At 38.7% G+C, this 24,610-nt stretch overlaps 4 protein-coding genes across 4 annotated transcripts; 2 read left to right on the top strand and 2 right to left on the bottom strand.

The window, feature by feature from the left end:
* Window positions 1-2,120: 2,120 nt before the first annotated feature.
* Window positions 2,121-5,014, top strand: LOC102722828 (tobamovirus multiplication protein 3-like). The gene is made up of 8 exons (XM_040521390.1): window positions 2,121-2,430; window positions 3,218-3,308; window positions 3,392-3,444; window positions 3,534-3,698; window positions 4,081-4,199; window positions 4,442-4,559; window positions 4,686-4,763; window positions 4,911-5,014. The coding sequence occupies exons 1-8, from the start codon at window positions 2,299-2,301 to the stop codon at window positions 5,007-5,009; spliced, it is 855 nt and encodes a 284-aa protein (XP_040377324.1). The 5' UTR covers window positions 2,121-2,298; the 3' UTR covers window positions 5,010-5,014.
* Window positions 5,015-5,896: 882 nt separating this feature from the next.
* On the top strand, window positions 5,897-7,187 carry LOC102720851. Its single transcript, XM_006665079.3, has one exon. The coding sequence runs from the start codon at window positions 6,003-6,005 to the stop codon at window positions 6,672-6,674; it is 672 nt and encodes a 223-aa protein (XP_006665142.2). The 5' UTR covers window positions 5,897-6,002; the 3' UTR covers window positions 6,675-7,187.
* Window positions 7,188-8,427: 1,240 nt separating this feature from the next.
* LOC102720016 (cytosolic sulfotransferase 13-like) lies at window positions 8,428-9,768 on the bottom strand. Its single transcript, XM_006665076.3, has one exon. It carries the CDS (start codon window positions 9,766-9,768, stop codon window positions 8,680-8,682), a length of 1,089 nt encoding a protein of 362 aa, XP_006665139.2. The 3' UTR covers window positions 8,428-8,679.
* A 6,922-nt stretch (window positions 9,769-16,690) lies between these two features.
* LOC102718993 (helicase SEN1-like) lies at window positions 16,691-20,172 on the bottom strand. Its single transcript, XM_040520638.1, is given in 7 exon segments — window positions 16,691-16,934; window positions 17,035-17,290; window positions 17,386-17,713; window positions 17,938-18,131; window positions 18,134-19,157; window positions 19,253-19,786; window positions 19,999-20,172. Coding segments are annotated over 7 exon segments (2,754 nt in total).
* Window positions 20,173-24,610: the final 4,438 nt, after the last annotated feature.

The raw sequence follows: 24,610 nt of genomic DNA on the forward strand, positions 1-24,610 counted from the left end.
TCGGCCCACCTCCCATCGTCGTCAGCCCGCCTCCCATCCCCGTGCTCCGCGACAAGATGACGTCGCCTCCACGTATGTTGCCAGCCACCTCCCACCGCCGCCGGCTAGGCCATTGGCTCGGTGCCTCCAGTCCAGGCCGTCCGCATCTGTGATTGCGTCCGGCTCATGAGTTTGCTCGAGCTTTCCAACGAGTCGAACCAAGTTGGGTTTTTAGGTCGTTAAGATAACGAGCCGAGCCCGACTCGTTATCTTAATAAGCTAAACTGAGCCGAGCTGGCTCGATATCCACCCCTAGTTTAACACCATTAACTTGACCTTATGGAATATGATCAACAACAACTTCATTTTTGAAAAGCATCGTCAAACATGCAAAGCTCTAAATTGAGGTTAATTTGGTAGGTGAACTTTGAAATTTTGGTAAAAGAACACAATTATTCCTTACTAATCTTTTAGTAAGTTTACAAGATGTCCTTGTATATACTAGCAATATATCATACTATATATAAAAGCTATCGGTTCCTATTATTTTGCCTCGTATGCTCCCAATTCCACAGGAAAATAAATATGAGCTGCCCCTGATTTTTTTTCCCTTAAAAAAGTCCAATGTATTCTCTCCACGTCTCTGGGCTCGTTCGCAGTTGCTTGTGCCAGCGAGTTTAATCAACTCACGTGAAACAAAGAAAGTCATTATCATATTATTAATTAAGTATTAGCTTTTATAAACTTAAAAAATAATTAATTTGATTTTTTTAAAAAATTCATATATATATTTTGCAAAAAATATATCGTTTGGCAACTTAGGAACGTTCGTAGGGGAAAAAGGAGAAAGTTTGCCTTACGTGTCACTTGCGAACGCGCCCTGTGATTTTTTTTTCAATATTTGGATTTCTGTAAAGCATTCAATGGCATAAAATCTAGGATATCTATGAGATTCTATTGAGCTTGCCATCCTATTTATGCGTTTCTATAATCAACGTTGCAAAGTAGCCCTCAGCATTTTTCTTGTATCCTACTATTCCACACTTCTTGAAGTTCTTGATTCTGTCAACGATCGAACGACTTGGCATGCAGATCAATTCAGTCACTCACGAATTACCTAACAACATGATCTTATCCCATGGGACCAGGTATAATAGGATTGACAGCAATAATGCAAATGCCGTAGCATCTCAGATTCTTAATAACTCATGTCCACATGACCATTATGTTGACATAGATTTGGGGTAGTTTAGAGAGGTTGATGCCTTGATGGGGTTATATTACCCTATATTATGTTATAATAACAACGGTCCATATGCACATATATACACTGCAAAATCCACCCGTCAACATTCATCATCTCGTTGATGTCGACTTATATCTGCCCTGATGCGCCATCATCGTTCACCCGTGAACAACGTGTCTTTTTCATTGTCCAGTTGGCCAACCAGCACACGTGACAAAAGCAAAACGAGTAAATTTATTTAGCTACCAATAACGTAAACAAATTGGAGCTGACCGAGTCGAATATATGCGACTTATCGTTTGGAATTTTGGCGAAAAAATAAAACGTCATGTTTATAAATAGAAATTAATTTATAAGTAAAACTTTTATATACGAGTTATTCATAATTAACATCAAGTACTTAAAAAATAATTTATAGTGAGAAATCCTCTAAATTAATTCTAAATTCAAGAGTAAAAATTTAAATTTACCCTATAAAAATAAGCAGAGATGAAAAGATAAAGTTGTTAGACTAAAGTTTAAGAGGGAGTGAAGTTCTTTGCTTACGATTAATTATAAGTGTTGATTATTGAAAGTTTGAAAACCAAATTATTATGATCTTTCAAAACAACTTTAGTATATATTATTTTAATAAAAAGCACTTTCGGTAAGTGTTGGGTTAAGAAAACGAGATGAGTTTTCTCTTTTCCTCCCTTTGTCGCACGAACAAGCTGAGCCTAAAGCCCGAATATGAAACAAAATTAACGCCGGAAACAACACAAAACCGACGCTTTCTTCTTGATTTTTCCAAAGCCGACTCGGCTTTCAGAGTTACAATCTTAAGGCAGTAATTAGCGCATCAATACGAACAGATGCACAAACATGAGGGGCATGTAGACTACCAAACAGCCAGGCTCCAACCTGTGCTCCCCTGTTCGAGCGAAGAACGAAAGCGACACACGCCGTTCATATAAATCCGCGCCGTCGCCACGGAATCTCGCAAAAAGAAATAAAAAAAAGCTCGCAAAATTTCTACTCGGAGAAGAGGGTCCCCTTTGCCTTCTCCGAGGGATCTCCTCGCCCGGCCGGCGGCGATGGCGGCCGCCGCGCCGTTGCCGGTGGCCGTAGCGGGGTGGTGGGATCTCGTGAACGGCTCGACGGCGTGGCAGGACGGGATCTTCTTCTCCCTCGCCGTTCTCTACGGCCTCATCGCCGCCTCCTCCTTCGTAAGCATCTCGCCGTGAGGCCCCCGCCGCATTGCTTATCTCCTCCTCCTCATCCTCCTGACAGCCTGACAGGAGTACTATTATGCCTTAGTTATGCTTTATGCGACGCCACTAGGGGAAAGATGCGATCTTTCAGAATTTTATGTCAAGATGACTGGGTTGATGCCTTGAATTCATGGCAGGAGAATAAAGACTTGTTTTTTTTGTGCTTATTGATGGGAATACCGCAAATTTGCGATACCAACATCAGCGATTTTAGCTGGGAATAAAGACAGTTTTATTAGCTTTGTGCCTTGAGCATATATTGTTTTGCATCATCTGAACCTTGTAAAAGCTGATAATGAGGACGAACATTTTACATACCTTCAGATCATTCCAGAAGAAAAAAAACTGCGTTTCAAATAGAGATAACTCGACAAGAAATTGTGATTATTTGCCATGCTTATCTTTCTGATAAGAGCTTTTTTACGGTTCTTGAGAAGTATCTCAAGGTACCATATTTTTAGTTTTAAAATTGATTTATATACTTCTTAAGGATGGTAAAACAAACCCTTCTGATAAACGGAAATTCTACTTGATAGACCGTACAAAGGACAATTAATGTGTACTTATTTCTGGTTATCTGAATAATGAATACTAGGTTAGTGCGAAGTATGAACTACAGATGTACAGATCCTGTTCCTATGTTTATACATATGGTGCGCATGTGAATGCTCGCTTTTAAATGAATAATAAATTTACTTGAGGAAGACAAGGCATACTTAATTACTTATCATCTGACATGCAGATTCAAGTTGTCAGGATACGATACAGAGTTCCTGAATATGGATGGACAACACAAAAGGTCTTTCAGTTACTTAATTTCATTGTGAATGGAGGTATTTTTAATTTCTTCTAGTACAAATTACATGTTCAATCATATCCTTTGTGTTTTTGAATTTGCCTTGCTTTCAATCTACAGCGAGGTGTTCTATCTTTGCATTCCGCCGCCAAGTCCAACAAGTGAACCCTGAGGTTTGTACACATCGACTATTTTCTGTCCTGTAAATAATATGTTTCACTCAATTGGCCAGAGTTATATTCTTCATGCATTTTTATTTCAGATCTTCCAGCATGTTATTCTTGATCTTCCGGGGCTTGCATTCTTCACAACGTATGCAATGTTGGCACTTTTCTGGGCTGAGATATCTTATCAAGCACGTGGTTTAGAGACTGAAGGGCTTAGATCAGGTTTCTACACTATTAATGGTGTAATATATGCGATACAGGTAAGCAAGTTATCTCTAAGTCTGTATTGAGTACTGTTGGTAACGAACAGATTTTGTATAACTCTATCATTGTGATGACCAAAAGTATGCAATATTGCACAAGTCAAACTGATCATAATATTTTCTTTGGAACTGTGATTTCATGATATCTGTCTTAGACCATGAAAAACTGGGATATGCTTGTTCATTTTTTCCTAAAACGAAATATTGCTGCTAGGATGCACTGATGTGAAACAATGAGATACTGGATGAAAATAAAAGGAAATAGCTTTAGCTGTCAATGGGATTACTAGTATTCTGATGGTTCACTGCTTGCTTATATAAAATTTCTGATAGGCTGTGTATCTCAAAATACTCACTGAAATTTATTTCTTTTGCTCAGATTCTGCTGTGGTTGTTGTTGTGGTATAATCCAAACCCATCTATGATAGTCCTCTCGAAGTTATTCATTGCAGGCCTGTCCTTTTCTGCAGCCTTGGGTTTTCTGCTATATGGAGGGAGGTAGGACTAAGAATACTACTGAATTCCTCTTAACTAAGTTTAATCGATGATATTGTGTTTATAGCCAAATTGGCTGGCTAGACTAGCTACAAAATTAAAAACTTTGAACCTTATTTATCTTATGTAACCTCTTAGGTAAAATGGTATTTGAAAAAAAAAACACCTTATTGAGTGCTTCATCTTAGTATATGATTAACATCTCAATAGAAGATGCATTCATTCGCCCCTGATTTGATTGGCAGGCTTTTCTTCATGCTGAAACGTTTCCCTATTGAGTCAAAAGGGAGGCAGAAAAAGCTGAGGGAAGTTGGCAGAGTTGCCACTATATGCTTCTTTTGTTTCTTGGCACGCTGCATTATGGTATGCAAAACAGTTATCTGATTCTTGGACTTGTTTTTGAGTTGCAGTGTTCCATTTCTTACATTTGTGGTTCCAATGCTGCTTGATTTTTTTTTTGAGGCAAATGCTGCTTGATTTGTTTTGCAGATGTGTTCTAATGCATTTGACAAAGAAGCTGACCTTGATGTGCTTGACCATCCAATCCTTAGTTTCATCTATTACCTGGTAGGCGTAAATCCTGTGACCATATTGTTTACCTTAGTGAAAGCAACACTTTTTATTTGTTATCAGTTCTAGCTAGAAATTGATGCCCGTTACCAATAGCAGCTATGTTACTGTTTGTTCTTACGCCCTGTGTGTCTGTACCTGCAGATCGTGGAAATTGTTCCTTCATCTCTTGTCCTGTACATTCTGAGGAGAATCCCTTCTAAGCTGCGGCTCGCCCAGTATCATCCCCTCAGCAGTGGCTAGTGACAGAACATTAAGGCTGAAAATATGGAGAAACTGCTGCATAGCGACATGGCTGCGACCCAGGGACACGCAAAGAATGGCCTATGGCCTAATCTCTAACCCTTGTTCAAATTGTTCAAGTTGTGTACAGATAGGGATCCGAATTCTGAAGTTTTCCTGTAACCTTCTCCTGTAACCAATTGTTCAAAGTGCTGATTTTGGTGTAACCAATGGTTCCTTGATAGCAATGGGAGCAAGTGCCTTCACTCTTGAGTCATCCAAGTTTGCTATGAAGCATTCTACATTTCTACTCCTGAACAAACCAAGCTTGTCATGAAATTGTTCAAAGTGCTGATTTTGGTGTAACCAATGGTTCCTTAATAGCAATGGGAGCAAGTGCCTTCACTCCTGACCAATCCAAGTTTGCCATGAAGCGTTCTACATTTCTACTCCTGAGCAAACAAAGTTTGTCATGAAAAGTTATCGGTGAAATCGATCTGAGCGTATTGGCGACGGCAATAATATACTCCTACCTCCGTCCTATAATAACTTTATTTTTTGTTTTTTCATGTCAAACGTTTGACCATTCATTTTATTTAAAAAACTTATCAAAAAAAAACTTTAAAAAATTAGTTGAGCGTGAAGTACTATTTATGTTTTATCATCTAGTAAGAATAAAAATATTAATCGTAGAAAATTTTCAAATAAGAGCTTTATTATCTAGTAAGAATAAAAATATTAATTATAAAAAATTTTCAAATAAAACGAAGAGTAATATTTGAACGAAGGTATCACGTAGTAGCAGAAGCGCTGGACGCGAACGCCACCTACCAAACGCACGAATCATCTCAAATTTCAAAACTGATGTCTTGACCACCCCCACCAAACTCCGCCGTTCTTCTGTTCCAATCTGCAAAATTTCTTCTTTTTTCTTTCGACAACTCAACTACTCACTCAGAGGCTTGGTAATCTCCGCGCCGCAAGCAAGGCAACCCTAGCCGCCGGCCCGCCGCCATGGCCTTCCTTGCCGCTGCGTCAGCCCGCACGCCGTTCGCCGTCGCGTCGTCCTCCCGGCGACGCTCCGTCCTCGCCACGGCCGTCAAGGCCACCGCCAGTTCCAAGCAGACCGCTCCACACACCGTCCTCTCCTCCCTCCGCCTCGCCGCCTCCGCGGCCGTCCTCCTCGCCGCCACCACCCCGGCCATCGCGTGCACCCCTGCGCCGCCCCCTCCTCCCCCGGCACTAACCGTCGCGGTATCACCCGACGACCCCGTCGCCGACGACTCGTACCCGTTCGAGAAGCTAATCGTCGAGACCGCCGCGCTCGCCCGCCTTGGCGGCGCGGAGGCCGCCCGGGCCCGCCTCTCCGCCGCCGGAGTCGGCGAGAACCACGCCCGCCTCCTCGCGGCGCAGGCGCTCTTCGTGGACGGCAAGGTGGACGATGCGATCGCCGCCTTCGAGGAGCTCGCGCGGGAGGACCCCGGCGACTACCGCCCCCTGTTCTGCCAATGCGTGCTCTACTCCGTTCTGGGCAGGGCCGCCGAGTCGGAATCGATGCTCCAGCGCTGCCGCGAGGTCGCCGGCGAAGAATTCAGTGCCGATTTCGCAATGCCGACCTCGCCGGCCGATTCGGAGGAGGCGGAAGCGGAGCCGGAGTCGCCGGAGGCAGAGCCACAGAAGCTGTGACTGACCGGAATGGACGATGGGAATAAAGGTATTCACTTGCTCTTCTTTTGAAGGGTGATTAGATGCTGGATAGTTCCTCCGGCGACACAAATACAGAGGTATATTAAATGTTAATGATTTGAATGTTCATTTAGTTCTAGATTTCAAAGACATGATTTTACATGGCCTTCGAATAAAATGAAGCGATTATGAGAATGCCGATGAGCAGTGATGAAACAGTTTCTATGATGATCACATTGCTTAGAACTGGATCACATATGCAGAATATACAGAAACACAATCATCATGTATTGCAGCCACACATGAATACATGATCAGCATTTGAGCACTAGCATGCTTTATTTTCTTGCAGCCAGATTTGTTGTCTTGCAACACGTCTTGTTGTCTTGCAGGCCGTGTCTGCTCGCCTGCTAGTGCTCAAATTCTGATTCCCAGCTGCATTACGTTATGTGACTACTACCGTGTTCTTTATGTTTATTGTGATTTCCTCTCTGTGAAATCTTATGTTCCATTTAGTTCAGTCATAACCGGGATCGAACTGAATTAATCAAAGACCGAAGTGCTCGGTCTTTTTTCCAAGATCGATTTGTCATGATTTCCGATGATAGAACTTTCAAAAAGACCCAGAAATCGAAGGAATTTTTTTGGTCTAACCGAATGTCCACCCTTCCACCCACACGGACCACACGGGCATACTTTGGGATCTTGTCAAATGGAAACAGGGATGGATATAAACTGGTTGTCACGTGGGAATCTAGTACGGTGGAAGCAGTAGGCGTGCGGCACGCGTGACACCAAGCGAGTGATGAGAATAGAGAGGAATAGAACCAAACTGTTGGATTCTTTCACAATCCTACTTGATCCCTAGAGCAAGTATAATAGCAGGCTATAAACCGGCTAAATGATGACGTGGAAGAGAGAGCAGAAACAGGCTAAAACTTGGACACAAAAACCAAGAAACTCACATGTGGGTTATGTATTAATGATGAAGAACTAACTACTATATGAATAGGCTAAGAGAAGACTGTAAAGAGTCTTATAACCAGCTTGTTAGCTATATTATTAGTCTTGTTCTTACAAAAGATTAGTTCAAAAATCAATAAAGTATCCCGTCTATCTTATTTTAGATGTAACCTTTAAATCTTATAGGAAAATAATACTTGAACCCATTACCGTCCCTAAGCGAGAGGCGTTGGAAGATTAGCTTGGCAGGCCAGCCAATATAGGCCCAAAATCCTCATGCTAGCCCACAAAGGCCTAGCGGTCAAGAAGGAAGATTAGCCTGGCAGTTCAGCCCACAAACCCTAAAAATGTTCATAGCAGCTCACAAGGCCAGACAGATACGTGGCATGCCCTAGCTTACGCATCGCAAGAGAGTCTCTCCGTAGTGACGCTATATAGCGATGCCTTCGACAACCATGGTACCATTCAAATACATCACTTCGTGTCTAGATCATGAAACAGTACCACAGTAGCAAATTATTTGGCTTGCTTAAGATATCAGCTTATCGTAGTAGTTTGGTTTTCTTTTTTAGCCGAAAATAAAAAAATTATTTGATTTCTGTGATATTAAATGACAGAATTAGTTAATATAAAGTTGAAATATATTTTAGAAGGTGAGATAATAAACAATTGTAAAAAAAATACATTCACAACATAGTAATTCTATGAATGTAAAAGTTGAGAAAAAAATAAAAACAATCAGAAAAAAGAACACAACCAAATTCAATGAAATAATAACTAGGACCGGGTGAGCAATCCTGGTATTCGTATTCAGTGATAACAAAAATAAAACTTAGTTCATTTATTTGAATCGGAGCGACTATCTGCTGATCAACCCCCACAGACAACCTGCCTAGGGAAGATCGAGCAAGTTCCCATGGCAACGAAGCCATGTGCGCAACGCGACACAAGATACACGGAGAGAAAATTAAACGGATCGAAATGCTAACGCATCTCCACGAAAGTATGGGAAAGTAGAGCTCGGTCAGCTACCGGCGGAGGATCAGTGAGACAGTGACAACCCGGTGCCCCGCAGCTTCTCCTTCACGACGCCGTCGAGCCTCTGCGCCATCGCCTCCGTCATGTGCTCCTTCCAGTCCCCGACCTCCCCCTTCCTGAAGAAGGCCGAGTTCTTGAACGACCAGCTGGTGGCGGCCCCGTGCTTGCCGTCTCGGTTGGCCTCCACGCTTCTCATCCGCTGCATGCTGCAGAGCTCCACGATGGCCTCGGGGACGCCCCTGGCCACCTCGTCGTCGGTGAACGGGCGGCCGAGGAAGCCGGCGAGCGTCCTCACGCTCCCCGCGCCGTCCTCCTTGAGGCTCTCGTACCGGAGGAACATGACCTGCTCCGGCCGCGCCAGGCTCTCCTTCCAGTACTCGGCAGCATGTTCCCACATTGGCCCGAACGGCGAGACGCCATCGCAGAGCAGCTCGAAGGCCTCGGCGAACGGCGTCATGGTGGATCCCTCGGGTTTGATCTCGTCGAGATAATGTCGGAGCGAGACGAACGCGTCCTTGGGGTCACGGCACAGGTAGACGACGCGGCAGCCGGATTCCCTGACCGACGCGGGCAGGCTCGAGAGCGGCGTGTGCACGGCCAGGATGCGCGGCGACGGCGACGGCATGGCCTCGAGGAGATCGACGGGCGCGACGGCGGCCGAGCGGCTCTCGTAGGTAGAGTGCAGGAACGGGACGAGGTCGTGAGGGCTGGAGCCGAGGAGCGGGTGGCCCGGGCTGCCCGGCGCGTGGCGTCCACGGTGCACGACGGAGAAGGAGAGCGCCTTGAGCCACGTCGTGCCGGACTTGGGGATGGTGGCGAGGATGACATCGCTGGGGCGGGCCACGAACGAGCCTCGCGCGGCCAGCGTCGGCGCCATCAGGTGCTCCGGGTACCAGAAGCCGCCGTGCCTGCGGTACAAGGCGCTCCCGAGACCCTTGCGGGACGGTAGCGAGGACGCGAGCGCCTCGTACTTGGCGAGGGCGTTCGGCCAGCCCTCACCGTCGCCGGCGTTCGCGCCCATGTCGTCACCTGTGCGCCGTGCGATGCTGGTAGCAGGGTGCACCGTGCACGACGGAGAAGGAGCAATGCCCATGTATATAGAGGCCACTGACGTCCTCGTCGATTGGGATGAAAAATCGGTAACACGTAAACCATTTTCACTATCCGTATTATTATTTGGAAATAGAATCGAAAACGGTATTGGAAATGAAATTATTCCATCGAAGGGAATGGTCAGAAGACTCCAACCCAGTAATTTATTTTAGAAAATAAACTACATGCATATATTGAATTGATAATAAGTTTTACAAATGATATTTAAGTGATACATAGGCGCATAAACCAGGAGATACCTAAATAGAAAAGTTTGCAATTAGAGAAGTACGCAAATAGATATTTAAGTTGTGACATGTGGGCTAGTTAATTATGTCCTTGTCACGTTGTGGGTGGAGGTATCATAGTTAATCAGTTTGGTTTTTCGGTTGGGTATAGGCCTTGCAAAAAAAGGTAATTATTTGTATTCGTAAACGGTAATTATCGGAATAGTAGTCAGTAATTTTTGAAAACTGTAGATCGGGAATGGCATTAGAAATGGTTTTGCTATTTATTTTTGCACACGTCTTGTTTATCCCAAAATAATTTCACTATTTAGTATTTATTACATCAGAGTTTATATATAATAGACATGCATTGAAATGGATAAAAAATTAGGACATGCCCAATGAAAAATTCATATTAATTTCATTCTCAATAAATATAATATCATATAAGCAAATTTAATGATATGAAAACATAATTGTGAAGACATAGAAATGGATTCCATCTAGATAAAGCTACGTATACACTATTTTTAAGACCTTAAAACTAGCGATGGAGGCAAGGGTGGCAATGTGTTCCCCATCATGTATTGATACCATACCTATATCCACCAGTAAAATTTAATACATCAAAGTGCCTATACTTATTATGGATAAGAAATTTTTCTCAGACCCGTACCCACATGGGCAAACCTCACTCATATACTCATCACAGTTTGAAATAATCTAAATCGCATAGTTTCTATATAAAATATTACAGTAAACGCTAGATACTTAATACATCACATATTCATACAGTATGGTGAAAAATGGATAGATGACTTAAATATCTAGGGTTTCGGTTAATTAGGCTAGCACGTGCATTTCAACGTATTTAATTGGGCTAGGACGTACATTTCAACATGCCATACTAAGACGTAAGGTGTGTGATAGGTGAGACAAGATAGTACATATTTTATAATATTTTATAAGTAACTATCATATAATTAGCTATTAGATTGACTACGGATGATTTGGAGCTAGTAGTTGGCTATATTATTGAACTTGCTCTTATTATAAGTCAAAATTTGAAATTCAATTTCAATTTATCCCCACTATCCTTTCACACATATACATTTATTATTTATTAAGAGTATTATAGTTCTTTTCTTTTAAAGATTAATCTTTGCTAAATAATCTAAAAATACTTATATTTTAAGAGTGAGTTAGCACTAAATAGTGTCACGTCAGGCACTCGTAGCTACTCCCTCCGAATTAGACAGAGTGCACAATTGCATAATTTATATTTAATATTTGACTGTTTATCTAAAAATTATAATTAATATTTTTATTGTTATTAAATGATAAAACATGGATTTTATATGTGATTATTCTTTTAACTTTTATATAATTTTTTTAAATAAAACATTTGGTTAAACGTTGGTATGGAAAATCTACAATGGAGACAGAGATATCACATTTTAAATGTCTCATTATCTATCTAGTGACATGCCTGCCAAACTATTCCGAATCAATTCTAGTGGGACTTGTGCATGTTAAAATATTGCAATAGCATTAATTGTCGAATGTGACGAGACTATTCCAGTCTTTCGGTCTCGTTGTTTGCGACAGGCCCATTTCACTTCGTTTTCTTTTAATCATTTCATTGGCTCTTCCGGCCGAATTTTTTATTTTTTAAACATTTTTAATAAATAATTTTATTACTAAACATTTGGAGAAAATATTTTCACCGCCACGACTAACATTGGCGGAGCGAAACGACTTGCCATGATTGTCGGTGACGTGACAACATTGTTTTGCCACGCCACAGACACGTCATACCATGCTGGCGTGGTCAAAATGTTTAGTTTTAGAAATATTTTTTTTAAGGTTTAAGTACTTGTTAAAAAAGTTTATTTAATAAAAAAATTTCCTTCCGGCCTCCCAGAGTTGTCCATCGTTTCCTGCGTATATGGCACAAATAGTTATTTAAAAAATTAGAGAAATTTAATAAAGTAATCCATCAACATAAAAATAAAAATCGATTTTCAAAAGTTACACTAAAAATATAAATATAAATATGTGTATATTTAGTTAGAGTTTATTTTGTTTCCTACAACTCTTATATTAGTCGAATTTGTGTTTATATGTTTAAGAGATAATATATCACGTATATAATCATTTGGGTTTTAATAAATTATAGGAGTTAAATTTAAACTTACAAATTTGCTTTGCTGACCTATCACATTAATCTATCTTATGAAGTAGTTAGTGCATGTTTAGTTTATGCCTAAGTTTGCCTAGCCAAACGTTTCACAACATAATCTTTGAGGTCTGCATTTGGTTCGTGCCATAGTTTCATTTATGGTATTTGTTTTCTTCCCCACACTTGTACGGCTTGTCACATTTTTACTAAAGTTAGTGTTCCAAGCATTCTTTACGGGGTGTTTAGATGGAGCTAAACTTTTTACCCCTATGTCATATCGGATGTGTGGACACTATTTTAAAGTATTAAACATAGACTAATAGAAAAACTAATTTTATAAATGAGTGGTAATACACGAGACGAATTTTTTAAGCCTAATTAATTTATAATTAGAGCATGTTTACTGTAGCATCACATAGACTAATCATGTTTAGATTCGTCTCGTGAATTAGTTCAAGATTATAGATGAGTTTTATTAATAATCTATATTTACTATTTATAATAAGTTTACTATTTATAATAACCGTCTAAACATTCGATGGGAAGGGACTTTAAAATAAGTCACTTGTCCCAAACACCACCTTAAAAATAGACACTATAAAATTAAAAGTCTAGTTTTAAAATTTTAAATTATAAGATGGTTAACTTCTGTATAGAAATATTTATTAAAAAATATATATTATTTAGCTGCTCGGTAAGCATACACAAAAGTCCATAGATAATATGCACACTTCGGTACAAACAAACAAGCTTAGTCACAAATCAAACAAACCCTTACTAAATGTTACAAATTCTATAATGTTTTGGAACATTTACGAGGACATAATAGTCTAATAGGATCAAACTCAAGAGTGAACTAATGTTTAGAATGGCTAAACACAAAAATGTGTACTGACGAAGGGATAATACAGTTGTAACAAGTGGTGAAATGTTTTTTTTTTCTTTTTGTTGGAATGGTTCGGTTCTTCTGCGTAGTTGATAATTAATGCACGCATGGATCTCATAACGCAAAACAAACACCATAACAGGGATCAGATAACTAACGACGGCCCCAAGAAGCAAAACAAACCATACTAATTAATTGCATCTCCAAATCCGGTAAGTATACACATCATTAGCAATTTAAGACAAACATGATTTCTGTTATTTGGTAATGCTATAATTAAATTTAAAACTGTGTATTTAAAATATTTATTTTATAGATACTATAACAATATAACAACATATATAGATAAGTGCTAACAGATACTAAACAAATGAATATTTTAATATGTGTGTACTTGTATAAAAAAAACTGTATCCATATATTAAGATAATTACTCTCTCCGTCCAGCATAAATTATATTTTTGTATTGTTTATGCTCACGCTTGATCGTCTATTTTAATTAAAAAAATATGATTAGTATTTCCGTTGTTATTGATGATAAAACTTGAATGGTAATTTGATTTGTTTCATAAAATTTTCAAATAATACGAACGGTCGATCATTGTAAATGGAAATCCACAAACACATTTATAATTTATATTAGGATAGATGTAGTTAATATGATTTCTTTTCTTTCATATTTCTAAAAGGGGGTACAGATTGTTAAACTAGTCCAAGAGTTGTTTTAGCGCCCTTGTTTTAGATGCCGGTACGTACGTCAAATAAACAAATTGGACTACCACCTAACAAGGGCATATCCGCTAGCAGAATTTCTACTTTCTAATGCATGCACAATAAGACAGTGCTAGTTCACAAGGCATGGATTGTATTAGAACCACTGCGTTTAGGCTTACATATCATCGGTAGCTCCAGTACACCATGGAGAAATTAATATAGACGATTACTCGATTAGGCTAGTCTTCCATATCCTCCGCTCAGTGGAAAGATGCCCCATCCAACCGGAGATATTTTTATTTTGGAGCAGTTTGCTGGAAGCTTTCTTCAGACTGTCTGCCTACAGGCGACAGCATTCACCACTCACAAGTCTGCATAGCTGCTGCAACTGCGAGTGATGAACTGATGAACACACCAGCGAGCCCGTTTACCAGTCAGTACTTTGCCTTGGATTTCTGCACGAAGAAATGACAGTTACTGCAACGCTTTCTGCTAAACACAGAATTTATAAATTCAAGGGGTTAATCCAACTGATTTCTTTCTGATAACTCAGTCCGTGCCGCTAATTTCCCTGCTCGACCGTGGACATGATACGAGTAGTTAAGTGACACTAGTAATCTATTATACATATAAATAAAGTAATAGGAAAAGGAGCTATCACATTTGCTTTCACGGGCTAGAAAATCCCACGTTAATCGGAAAAAAATAAAAAAAAATAAAACGTTAGATCATAGTGGGTCCAGATTATAACGGTATTGATTAATCGGTGAAAAAGAAAAACTATTTACGGTTAGATTATGGATCAAATTTATAGGAGTCGGATATGCTGTGCCTTGCAAGCATATAGATTGCATCTGGCTTTCAATGAATATATATAGGAGTCGGACACGCTGGCGCTTGCAAACATGTATATAGTTTGTTGTAGGTGGTAATCATAGTACTAATCTAATTAGACTTTATTATATCCACTTCCGTTGCTGGAAAAGATAGTAAAACAAAGCGCTGAAAGATGGAAGATATTTTTTCTTGCTGATACAAGTACATGGTATACATGCATGGTTGTAATTTATATTTATAAAGTAGAAAACGAAGCCACTACGTGTGCTCTCATGCCCTAAAAAATCCTACATTGAACTTAGGAAAACAAAAAAGAATTCAATTAGAAATACATTTTTAAAAAGGAAAAGTAAAAAAATATTTTAGGTAGAAACAATTTAGAAACATCTAAAATCATATTTAAAATAAGTAATGTTAAATGAAAAAGAATCTGCCTGGAATTACAAATTATAAGTATCTAAAGTTGGATTAAAAAAGCAAAATTATGGATAAAAGAGCGTATGAAGGAATATTATAAAGAGAAAAAGTTCATGTAGAAATGTAATTTATAAAAATCTTAAATTGAGGTTACAACTAATTATTAATGAGAAAAGAGTTTATGCATGAGTAAAGATTAGAAATATTTAAATATAGATAAAGATAGATAATATTTAGATAAGCTTCCGTTTAGATAAGCTTCCGAATATTGATTGATGACTCTTATAGGAGACACATGCTACTCCTACAAGATAAAAATAAGTGGATATTCTCACGCCAATCGAAAATTCTTAGAATTGATGCATTATTAAGAAAAGAAAAAGGGAAATAGATAGATCCTCTTATCTACATGAAAGTTACAGCTAACAGATTAAATTAGATCCTCAATCCTGTTATAATGTGATAAAAGAATTTCTAGATAGGTGGGATAATATACCACTATTAGCTTCAAGATAAAGATGGAGAGAAGAAGAGAAACAAATATACCATAAAATTTCTATATCTTTGACTTATTGAATTATTAAGAGAATACTAAACCATCATGTTTGTTTTATGCACATATGACTTACTATATTATGATTAAGTTTTAAAATGCATTATTTTATAACAACATCAGCCGTGCAATCTGCGCAGGCCAATAAGAAAAAAAAAGAAAAAAGGACAAACAGATAAACAGATCGGTATTTCACTAAAATAATAGTAGCAACAGAGGAGTTGGCAGAGGAATACAATTTAGAAGCATCACATTAGTTCAGGAATAAAATAGAATTTGATTAGAAATACGAATTAAAATAAGTAATAAATAAAAGTAAAAATAGTGCATATATAAATACATTTTCGATTAATCTAAAATTTCATGTAAGAATTTTTTAAAAAAACATATAATATTTTGGTTAAAAAAATTAATATCAAGCGAAAGAATTTGCTCTGAAATACAATTTAAAAGTATCTAAATTTCAATTTACATAAATTAATATTGTACAGAGAAGTTTACAAATCCATGTTAATAGACAGACTGGGAATAAAAAATTACTAAAAAGTAAAATGTCAATCCATGTAAAATACAATTTAGAAAATGTTAATTTCAAATTAAAACTTTAAATTAATTAATATCAACATGAGAACCCATGCATAAATATAATTGAAAAAATTTAGATTAAAACAAAATATAATATTAAAAATAAGTAATATTAAGATTGTAAGCTGTGTAGAAATACAAATTTATAAATATATTAAATTCATATTGAAATAATTATTATTGAGAAAAAATTCATATGTACGAGTACAATTTAGAAATATTTTAAAACTGACAAAAATAAGTAATATTGATCAAAGAGTCAATATTTTACCTACATTAACTAATGGCTCTTCTAGGAACCCTTATTAATCATATAGGATAAACATAGCTAGAAATTCTTATATTAATTAAGTTCAAAGACTTCATGTTAACAAAAGAAGTTTTGATAACTATGGGAATAAATAATATAATATTTAACAATATATTTTTCACAGTGTAACCTAAAAGTATATATTCGTATTGTGCAAAAAAAATTATAACCATACTAGCCACGCAATATACGCGGGTCACCATGCTAGTTTATTATAATTTTAGGTTTTTACGTGCACCCGACCTCCGGTTGCTAGTAATACGTAGGGAGTCCATGTCGAGCAGGTCGTCGACTTCGTCCAGCTCGATGACAGCCTTGATGATCGCGCCGTTGAGTTCTGTGTCGTCCTGAGCGTTGAAAAGGCAGCCTCTTTCCTTCGCGTCGGCCACAATCTCGTGCCAGATCGTCTTGCTGCTCGCCAGGGTGGTCGCATTGCCAGCAATCCAAAGACAGTGCCTGAAAAAAAAAGGAAAAAGAAAAAAGAAAAGAAGCAAATGAAGAAGCTAGCGCACGATGAACAAAAAATCGCGGTGAAAATCTCGATCTGTGCGCCTACTTGGCCCGGGTGAGCGCGACGTTGGTGCGGTTGACGTTGGAGAGGAAGCCGACCGATCCGGTGCTGTTGCTCCGCACGGTGGAGAAGACGATGATGTCCTCCTCGGCGCCCTGGAACCCGTCCACCGACCGCACCTTCACGGAGAAGCCCCCGTTCGCCTCGTACGTCTTCCCGAGCTTCTCCTGGATGGCGCGGACCTGCCCCTTGTACGGCGACACCAAGCCCACGCACAGCTTCCTCCCGGTGTCGACCGACTCTGCATGCGTGCACGCACATCGCGTTCGATCGAGATCGATCACCGGCAAGAAGCCCAGGATGCAAGGGCAGTTTTTGACATGTGTTGGGTAGTACCTTTGAAGAGTCGCTGCACGATTCGGGTGACGGCGGCGACCTCGACGGTGTTCATGAGGCTCTTGTCGTGCTTGCCCTTGCTCTCCCTGCCGGCCTCGACGTTGATGAAGGAGTAGGAGCCGTACATCGGCCCGGCCAGGGGCCTCCTCTCGTAGACCCTTCGCAGCACGTTCTCGCCGTCGGATATCCTGCTCTCGTAGAAGCTCGAGACGGGGAACTTGCTGATCCCCGGGTGCATCCTGTACTGCACGTCCAGGAGGTGCTTCGGGTGCCCCAGGGAACTCAGCCTCTCAAACAGGCTCCTTCCAAACTCTGCATCTTCACAAACCTGCGTACAAAGTAGACAGTACTTTAAACTTTGCCACATGCAACAAAATTAAAGTTAACCTTTAAATTTAGATTTGATTTTGTGGTTTTCTATCAAAAAAATATTTTTCGGTTGATTTAGGATCACTGAGAATACGTGAATAAAAGTTTTATTCACAGAATATCTTTCGCCTGTAAATACGCCACCAAAGAATCAAACTAGAGCTTCTGAGCTAGTGAGCTTACCCTGCTCTTGACCAGTGCCGGAAGCTGATACTCGTCACCGATGAGCACGGCGTGGCGAACACCAGGGAGCTGAAGAGGAATCAGTGACTCGCACTCTTTCAGCTGTGCTGCCTCGTCGACGACAAGGAGATCGAACGGGCGTGCCTCTGGCATGTAGTGCAAGCGAGACGAGCTAGAAGCCGTGCAGAGTATGCTTTGGCGTTTCGCAGCAGGAAATCTTCAATCGAACGGTTGTCAAAAACATTGGGAAGTTCAAAGTGATCAGAGAGGTATTTAAGCTTCTTTAGACACTGAGCTCTAGCATTCTTCAGCTCTGTACTGACACTGTCATCCACAAATGTAAGGAAATTCTGAAACAGTGAGCAGACTGTGCCGTCGGGGTTGTGCTTGAACACGTTCTGAAGCTCCTTGTCTGATTCAGATCCAACAAGTTCCCCAAAAGATTTGAGCAGGCGCAGACACTCGATCATGAAACTGAAATTCTCTGCAGATGTAGCAGATCTGGGGAGATCATCACAAAATGTCTTGATACAAATGCTCAAATCATTCTCGAGCCGTTTGTAATTACTTACGAAGTATTCCTTGAATGACATTTTTGGTATGACCTTCTTAGAAACGTGCTCCTTTACCTTCTTTTTATCATTATCCTTCTTTCTCTTGGCAAAATCCTCTTCTATCTCCCTTTCAATTTGCTTGACATATGAATCATATTCATCCAGAGGTTGCTCAAGAATCCGTACCGTGGAGCCCAAAAAGTGCATCCAACCTGAACCTGGCATCAAGCACGTCTGCAGGCGGCGAGCACGCTTAGCCAAGAAGACCCTTGCCAGGTTTACGTCCACGTTCATCCTATCCTCATTACCAAACAACACGACGTCGCTCAAGAAGCAGGTTTTCCCGCTGCCGGCGGAAGGATCCTCGAGGAGGCCGAGGACCCGGGACGCGACCTCGACGACGGCGGTGTTCGTCGGAGCGCAGGTCAGCGTCCTGTGGTTCTTGATCATCATGGCCCACAGGAGCGTGCTGATGGTCTTCGTCTTCCCCGTCCCGGGAGGCCCCCATATCAGGCGCACGGACGAGCTCCCCTGCTGCATCGCTGCCACGCAGTCGAGCACCGCCACTCTCTGCGACTTGTTGAGCTTGAAATCTTCAAGGCGACCAAGCGCTCTGTCAGGTAAGTGTAGAGGCAGTTCTGACGCAAAAGAACACTCCTTGCCGTCCTGCCATTACATGCTTCGGATCAGGGCCAAACATCAAGTAAAAAACGCAAAAGAATTAGCAGTATAAGACGTGTATAGAACGTGCTAATCCGTACCTTTGGATTGTAATTTACGACCATCCGAATGATATCGGTGTTCCTGACATCGGCGACCACCGCATCCAGGGCGCTCCATATGCGGTTGTAGGTGGTCATATTGATCAGGAACACCGCGAAGAGCGATTGCTCCGATCCGGAACGCTTCTCGGCATGCCTAGATGACAGCCTGACGACGGTGTTGCCTTCCGAATCCTGGGCTTTCAGCACCGAGCCTATCACAATGGACTTGCCGCTGCGTCCCAGGTCATTGGGATGCCTCGGTTTATGATCCGTCAGCAGCAGTATATCCGCATCCTTTGGGCCGTAGACTTCCTGAGCATTGTTCATCCTGGGATCAACTTTCTTGACCTGAAGATTGTATATGAGCTGCTCTGAGCAATGCTTCTCCATCGCGATCACTTCGGCTGCTGGTGCATGCTTGATGCCTTCCAGGGCAGAGCACAGATCAGCACGGGTCTCTTCGATCAGTGGCACAGTGAATGATCCCATGTACTCTTTCAGTGAAGTGAAAGTTGTTGGTATTTTTTTAACCTGCATTAAGACTTGGCTCATGAGAAGATGGGCTACTAACAGATTGGATCATCCACAAGATAATACCAAGATCGACTACAGCAAGATGACTAACTGGATACTACTACACAATGAACACTAATCAATACAATGGAAGAGATTGCTGGCTTATTGATCGTGCAACAACAAAAGAAAGATAGGCTGGTAATCTCGCTAAAGAGGTTCTTGATTACCTTCTCCTTGAGGAGATTTTTATTTAGCACGTCTTGGAGGGACCAAGAGAACATCTTCTTCTCCAGCTCGCTCTGCGACCACGTACTGTACCTTCCATCCTTCGCCCTTCCAGATTGCTCTACCCCTTGCTGCACAAGCACAACCTCGTCGTCGCTGTCGTAGTAGTAGCTCATCGTTGCCACGCCTCCGGCGAGGGAGAGCGTCCTTGCTGCGGCTGCGAGCTTTGCAAATGTGCGTGATCTGGTTCTAGGATGCAGCAATGCGTAGAGGATTTTTAAGGGCCGTGAGAGACTGGTGGCATTCCATCTGCGAGTTAAATGTTGAGTTGGGATGTGGAGGGTTTGCAATCCACCGTTCCATTTTTCGGTGTGACCGCTCGTTTTTTATGAGAAGGCCATGCGGTTGCAGTTGCCGCTCGCTAGCGAAATGCTTGGGTTTCTAGGAGCCAACTACTAACATGCAATTCAGCGGCGGTGGTTCATATCTACGAATTTGATTAGAGATCCTGAAAACAGAATTCAGGGGTAGAATTTTAGACTTATGTTAGATAGCATACTCTTATAGCAAGATTAATAACAGAGACGGACATATTGTTGTCGTTGCATTGCAACGGTATTTTATTAAAAAATCTTTAGTATGTTATTAATATTATTTTTTGCATTTATCATCTCTTAATTATTGCATATGTTTGTTACTGGCGTGTGGGTCTATTCATTACATAATCTATCTATTATATATATATATATATATATATATATATATATATATATATAAAGTACCTAGCACGGTGACGCGCGCAAATTGCGCGGCTAGTATTGATGTATATTGTTTTTACATAATTACATATACACACTTTTACGTTCTATTATAAAAATAAAAAACAACGATGATTTTACACTCCTACATAACTTGACCAGTATATTTTTTTATGTTTGATATAAGATTATCATAATAAGTCCTTTGTCCATAAAATTTTAAATGTTCTTGTATTTTCGGATGGACATAATCTTCTCCCAATAATAATAATTTTTTTAAAAAATAATCTGAATTTTGTTTTTTTAATTGTACGACTTTGATCTCAATATAAATTATTTTTTTTATTATGTTTTTATTGCCATGGGATAGAAAGGTATAAACCATGGTTGTATATTTCTCATCGTTGCCTCACACGCTTTCGAATAACTCTGTACCTGTTTTGGTTAAAAAAATATTTATCCGTTTGTCTTTTTTTATTTTCTTTCGATCAATGCGGAATTTTCTAGCACATGAGAACTTAGGATAATACTCTTTTAGTATTAAAATAAAATATTTTTATAGACTTACCTGATAAAATTTTATCTTTATTTAGACGTTTAACCAATATTTCCCTTTAGCAAACTTAAGGTAGTATTATGAAAATTTCTTGATATTTTCTTTTCTTTTCCTGTTCACATCTCTTGTCTGATTAAAAAAATACGTTCTTTTCTTTATCTTTTCTTTTTCTTTTCTCATACCGAAACCACATGTCTCTTGTCCGATTTAAAAAACGTTCTTTTTTTCTCTTACCGAAACCTATCTTTTCTTTACTCCGATTCAAAAACATTACCTTTTATTTTTTTTCTTATTTCCTTTAATTAATCTCATAATTTGATCTAGACCGCCAGAGATATTAATGTGAAATTTTCTAGGTGAAAACTTTTGATAATATTTTTTCATATTAAAATAAAATATTTTTAGTCTTACCTGATAAAATTTTATCTTTATTTACACAATCAACTAATATTTCCCTTTAGCAAACTCAAGTATAAAAAAACTGATCGTTTCTTCCTTTTCTATTCATGTCTCTTGCCTGATAAGAAAACGTTCTTTTTTTTCTTCTCCTACCGAAACCACACGTCTCTTGTCCGATTAAAAAAAAACAAAAACAGATTTGTTCCTATATTATCCGATTGACTCTCCTTTTATTCTCTTATTGTTCCAACGTATAGAGTCCAAATTTACTAATCTATTGTCAAATTAACTTTTCTATTTTTCTTCATTATAAATTGTAGCTATATAAGGTCTCTTTTCCTGATAATAATTACTTTTTAGTTGTTAATTTGAATTTAAAATTTTCCAAATTATATTTTTACATGGAACCTCATTTACCTGTATTCTAAACTATACTTATACATAATTTCTTTTATATAATTCTCAAATTTAGATACTTCTAAATTCTATTTATATATTGATTTTTTTCTCTTAATTTTTGCCAATTTTTAACCAAAATTTTAGATTTTAATAGATGGACTCTTTCCTTAATATCAGTTTTTTTAGTCATACAATGAAAAATCCATGTATCATAAGAGAAAAGTAAAATAGTTTTTTTAGTCGGACAACAACTACGTATATGATTGTGGCAGTCTGTTGTTTCGATTGATTTTTTTTCTATTTATGTCCGATGAAATTGACTTGATCAATCTTTTTTCATTCTTTGCCGATTGATTTTTTTCTGTTTCCTTTATCTGCCCGATTGATTTGTTTCTTTTTTTTCTAATTGACTTTTTTTTGAAACACCAATTTCACCATCCAAGCTATATTTACAACTTCCCAAGGAAAAGAAATATTTTTTTAGTAGGGGGAAAAGAAATAGATGAAAACCCTCAAAATTCAAACTCAGAATACTTGCTGTAAGGGAATATAGTTTTAGAAACGCTGTGTATTTAGCTATCGATCTGCACCGTTATAATCTGGACCCACCGTGATCTAACGGTGTGTATTTTTCTCTTTTTCTCCGATTAACGTGGTAATTTCTAGCCCGTGAGAGACAACGTGGAGCCTTCTTTTTCTATTCCTTTATATATATATAATAGATAGGAAAAGAAGGCTCCACGTTTGCTCTCATGGGCTAGAAATTACCACGTTAATCGGAGAAAAAGAAAAAAATATGAACCATTAGATCACGGTGGGTCCAGATTATAACGGTGTAGATAAATCGGAGAAAAAGAAAAAAATATGAACCGTTAGATCACGGTGGGTCCAGATTATAATGGTGTAGATAAATTATAAAAAAAGAAGGAGTTTTTTTAGAGAAAAAAGAACGTGATTTTTTTTGGATAAAATAGAATGTGGATTTTTTTTGGAAAGATTGGATCTTTTAATATGGATCGGACAAGGAGGAAACATACATGATTTTTTTAGGTAGAAAAAAGAACATTATTTTTTTTGGATAAAAATAGAATGTGGATTTTTTTAACATGGATCGGACAAGGAGATAAAAATGTTTTTTAGGAGAAAAAAAGTGATTTTTTGGATAAGAAAAGAGCGTGGATTTTTTTTGGAAGGATTGGATCTTTTTGACATGGATCGGACAAGGGGAAAATATGATTTTTAATTAAAAAGAACATGATTTTTAGAATAAAAAGAACTTGATTTTTGGAGAAAAGTAACGTGATTTTTGGATATAAAAAAGAACGTGGATTTTTTTAGAATCTGGATTGGACAAGGAGTTTTTTTAGGACAAAAAACATGATTTTTTGGATAAAAAAGAACATGATTTTTTGGATGAAAAGAACGTGGATTTTTTTGGAGGGATTGCATTTTTTATAATCTGGATCAAAAAAGAGAAAAAAACATGATTTTTGCATAAAAAAGAACGTCGATTTTTTTTGGAAGGATTGGATTTTTTAATTTGAATTGGACAAGGAGAAAAAAACGTGAATGTAAAAGTTTGATCTAAGTTAAGTCCGAGTTTAAAACTATATTGCCACTTTAATATTTATATTTTATAATATAATATGAAACTATATTTGATATTATAAAAATTTCATAACAAAACTAACCGCGCAATCTGCGCGGGCCACGATGCTAGTTTCTTTTATTCCACAAAAAATAAAGTTAGTGGAAGTGGTTGACATGTAGGTCTATTGTTATCTTTTGTCTTTTAGAAATTAGGGAGTTTGTCAGCTAGGCGGTAGATTCGCTAACACCCGCCATCACCATTAAGAATGTTTATAGGAGTAAAGATATATGATGCATTTTATTTTTCCACGTAATAAAGTCATTAAATAAGATATGATATGTACAACACACAACCTCTTCATAACTCTAATACACTCATTCTAACTACCTTTTCTCTTTCTTTTTTCCCATGTAGTTTAGCTGGAGGTTGTTCCTCGTGTGAGAGGTTGATGTTCCTCTCCCTCGTTTATCTCATTATTTAAGCCTGTGCGATATCTTAGTATTAGCGCCTAAAACATTTTCAGCATATACTCTATCCCATTCTCTATTCTCTATCTTAAAAATAAAGTATGTAGTGAAAATATGTTGTTTTACCAGATATTTTATCCCATCTTCTAAAAATAGAGTATCCTACATATTACAAAGAGATACTTATCTCAACATTCAACCACAAGAGGAGAGGATAATAACAATATAAGAAGAGGAGAGTGTAAAATATTAATAATATATATATACAAATGATGTAATATGGATGTTTGTGTTAGAGTGGTAACTAAAATATGAATTAATAATCTATTTTAGATGATCATCCAAATAATAATATGGATGATTAAATTTAGATGAGTTACTTGGAATGCTATTATAGGCTTATTACTTGCTCTTTGTGTCTGGGCTATCGACATATGAAAATGG

This window comes from Oryza brachyantha, chromosome 2, assembly GCF_000231095.2.
Source record: "Oryza brachyantha chromosome 2, ObraRS2, whole genome shotgun sequence".
Taxonomy (NCBI): domain Eukaryota; kingdom Viridiplantae; phylum Streptophyta; class Magnoliopsida; order Poales; family Poaceae; genus Oryza; species Oryza brachyantha.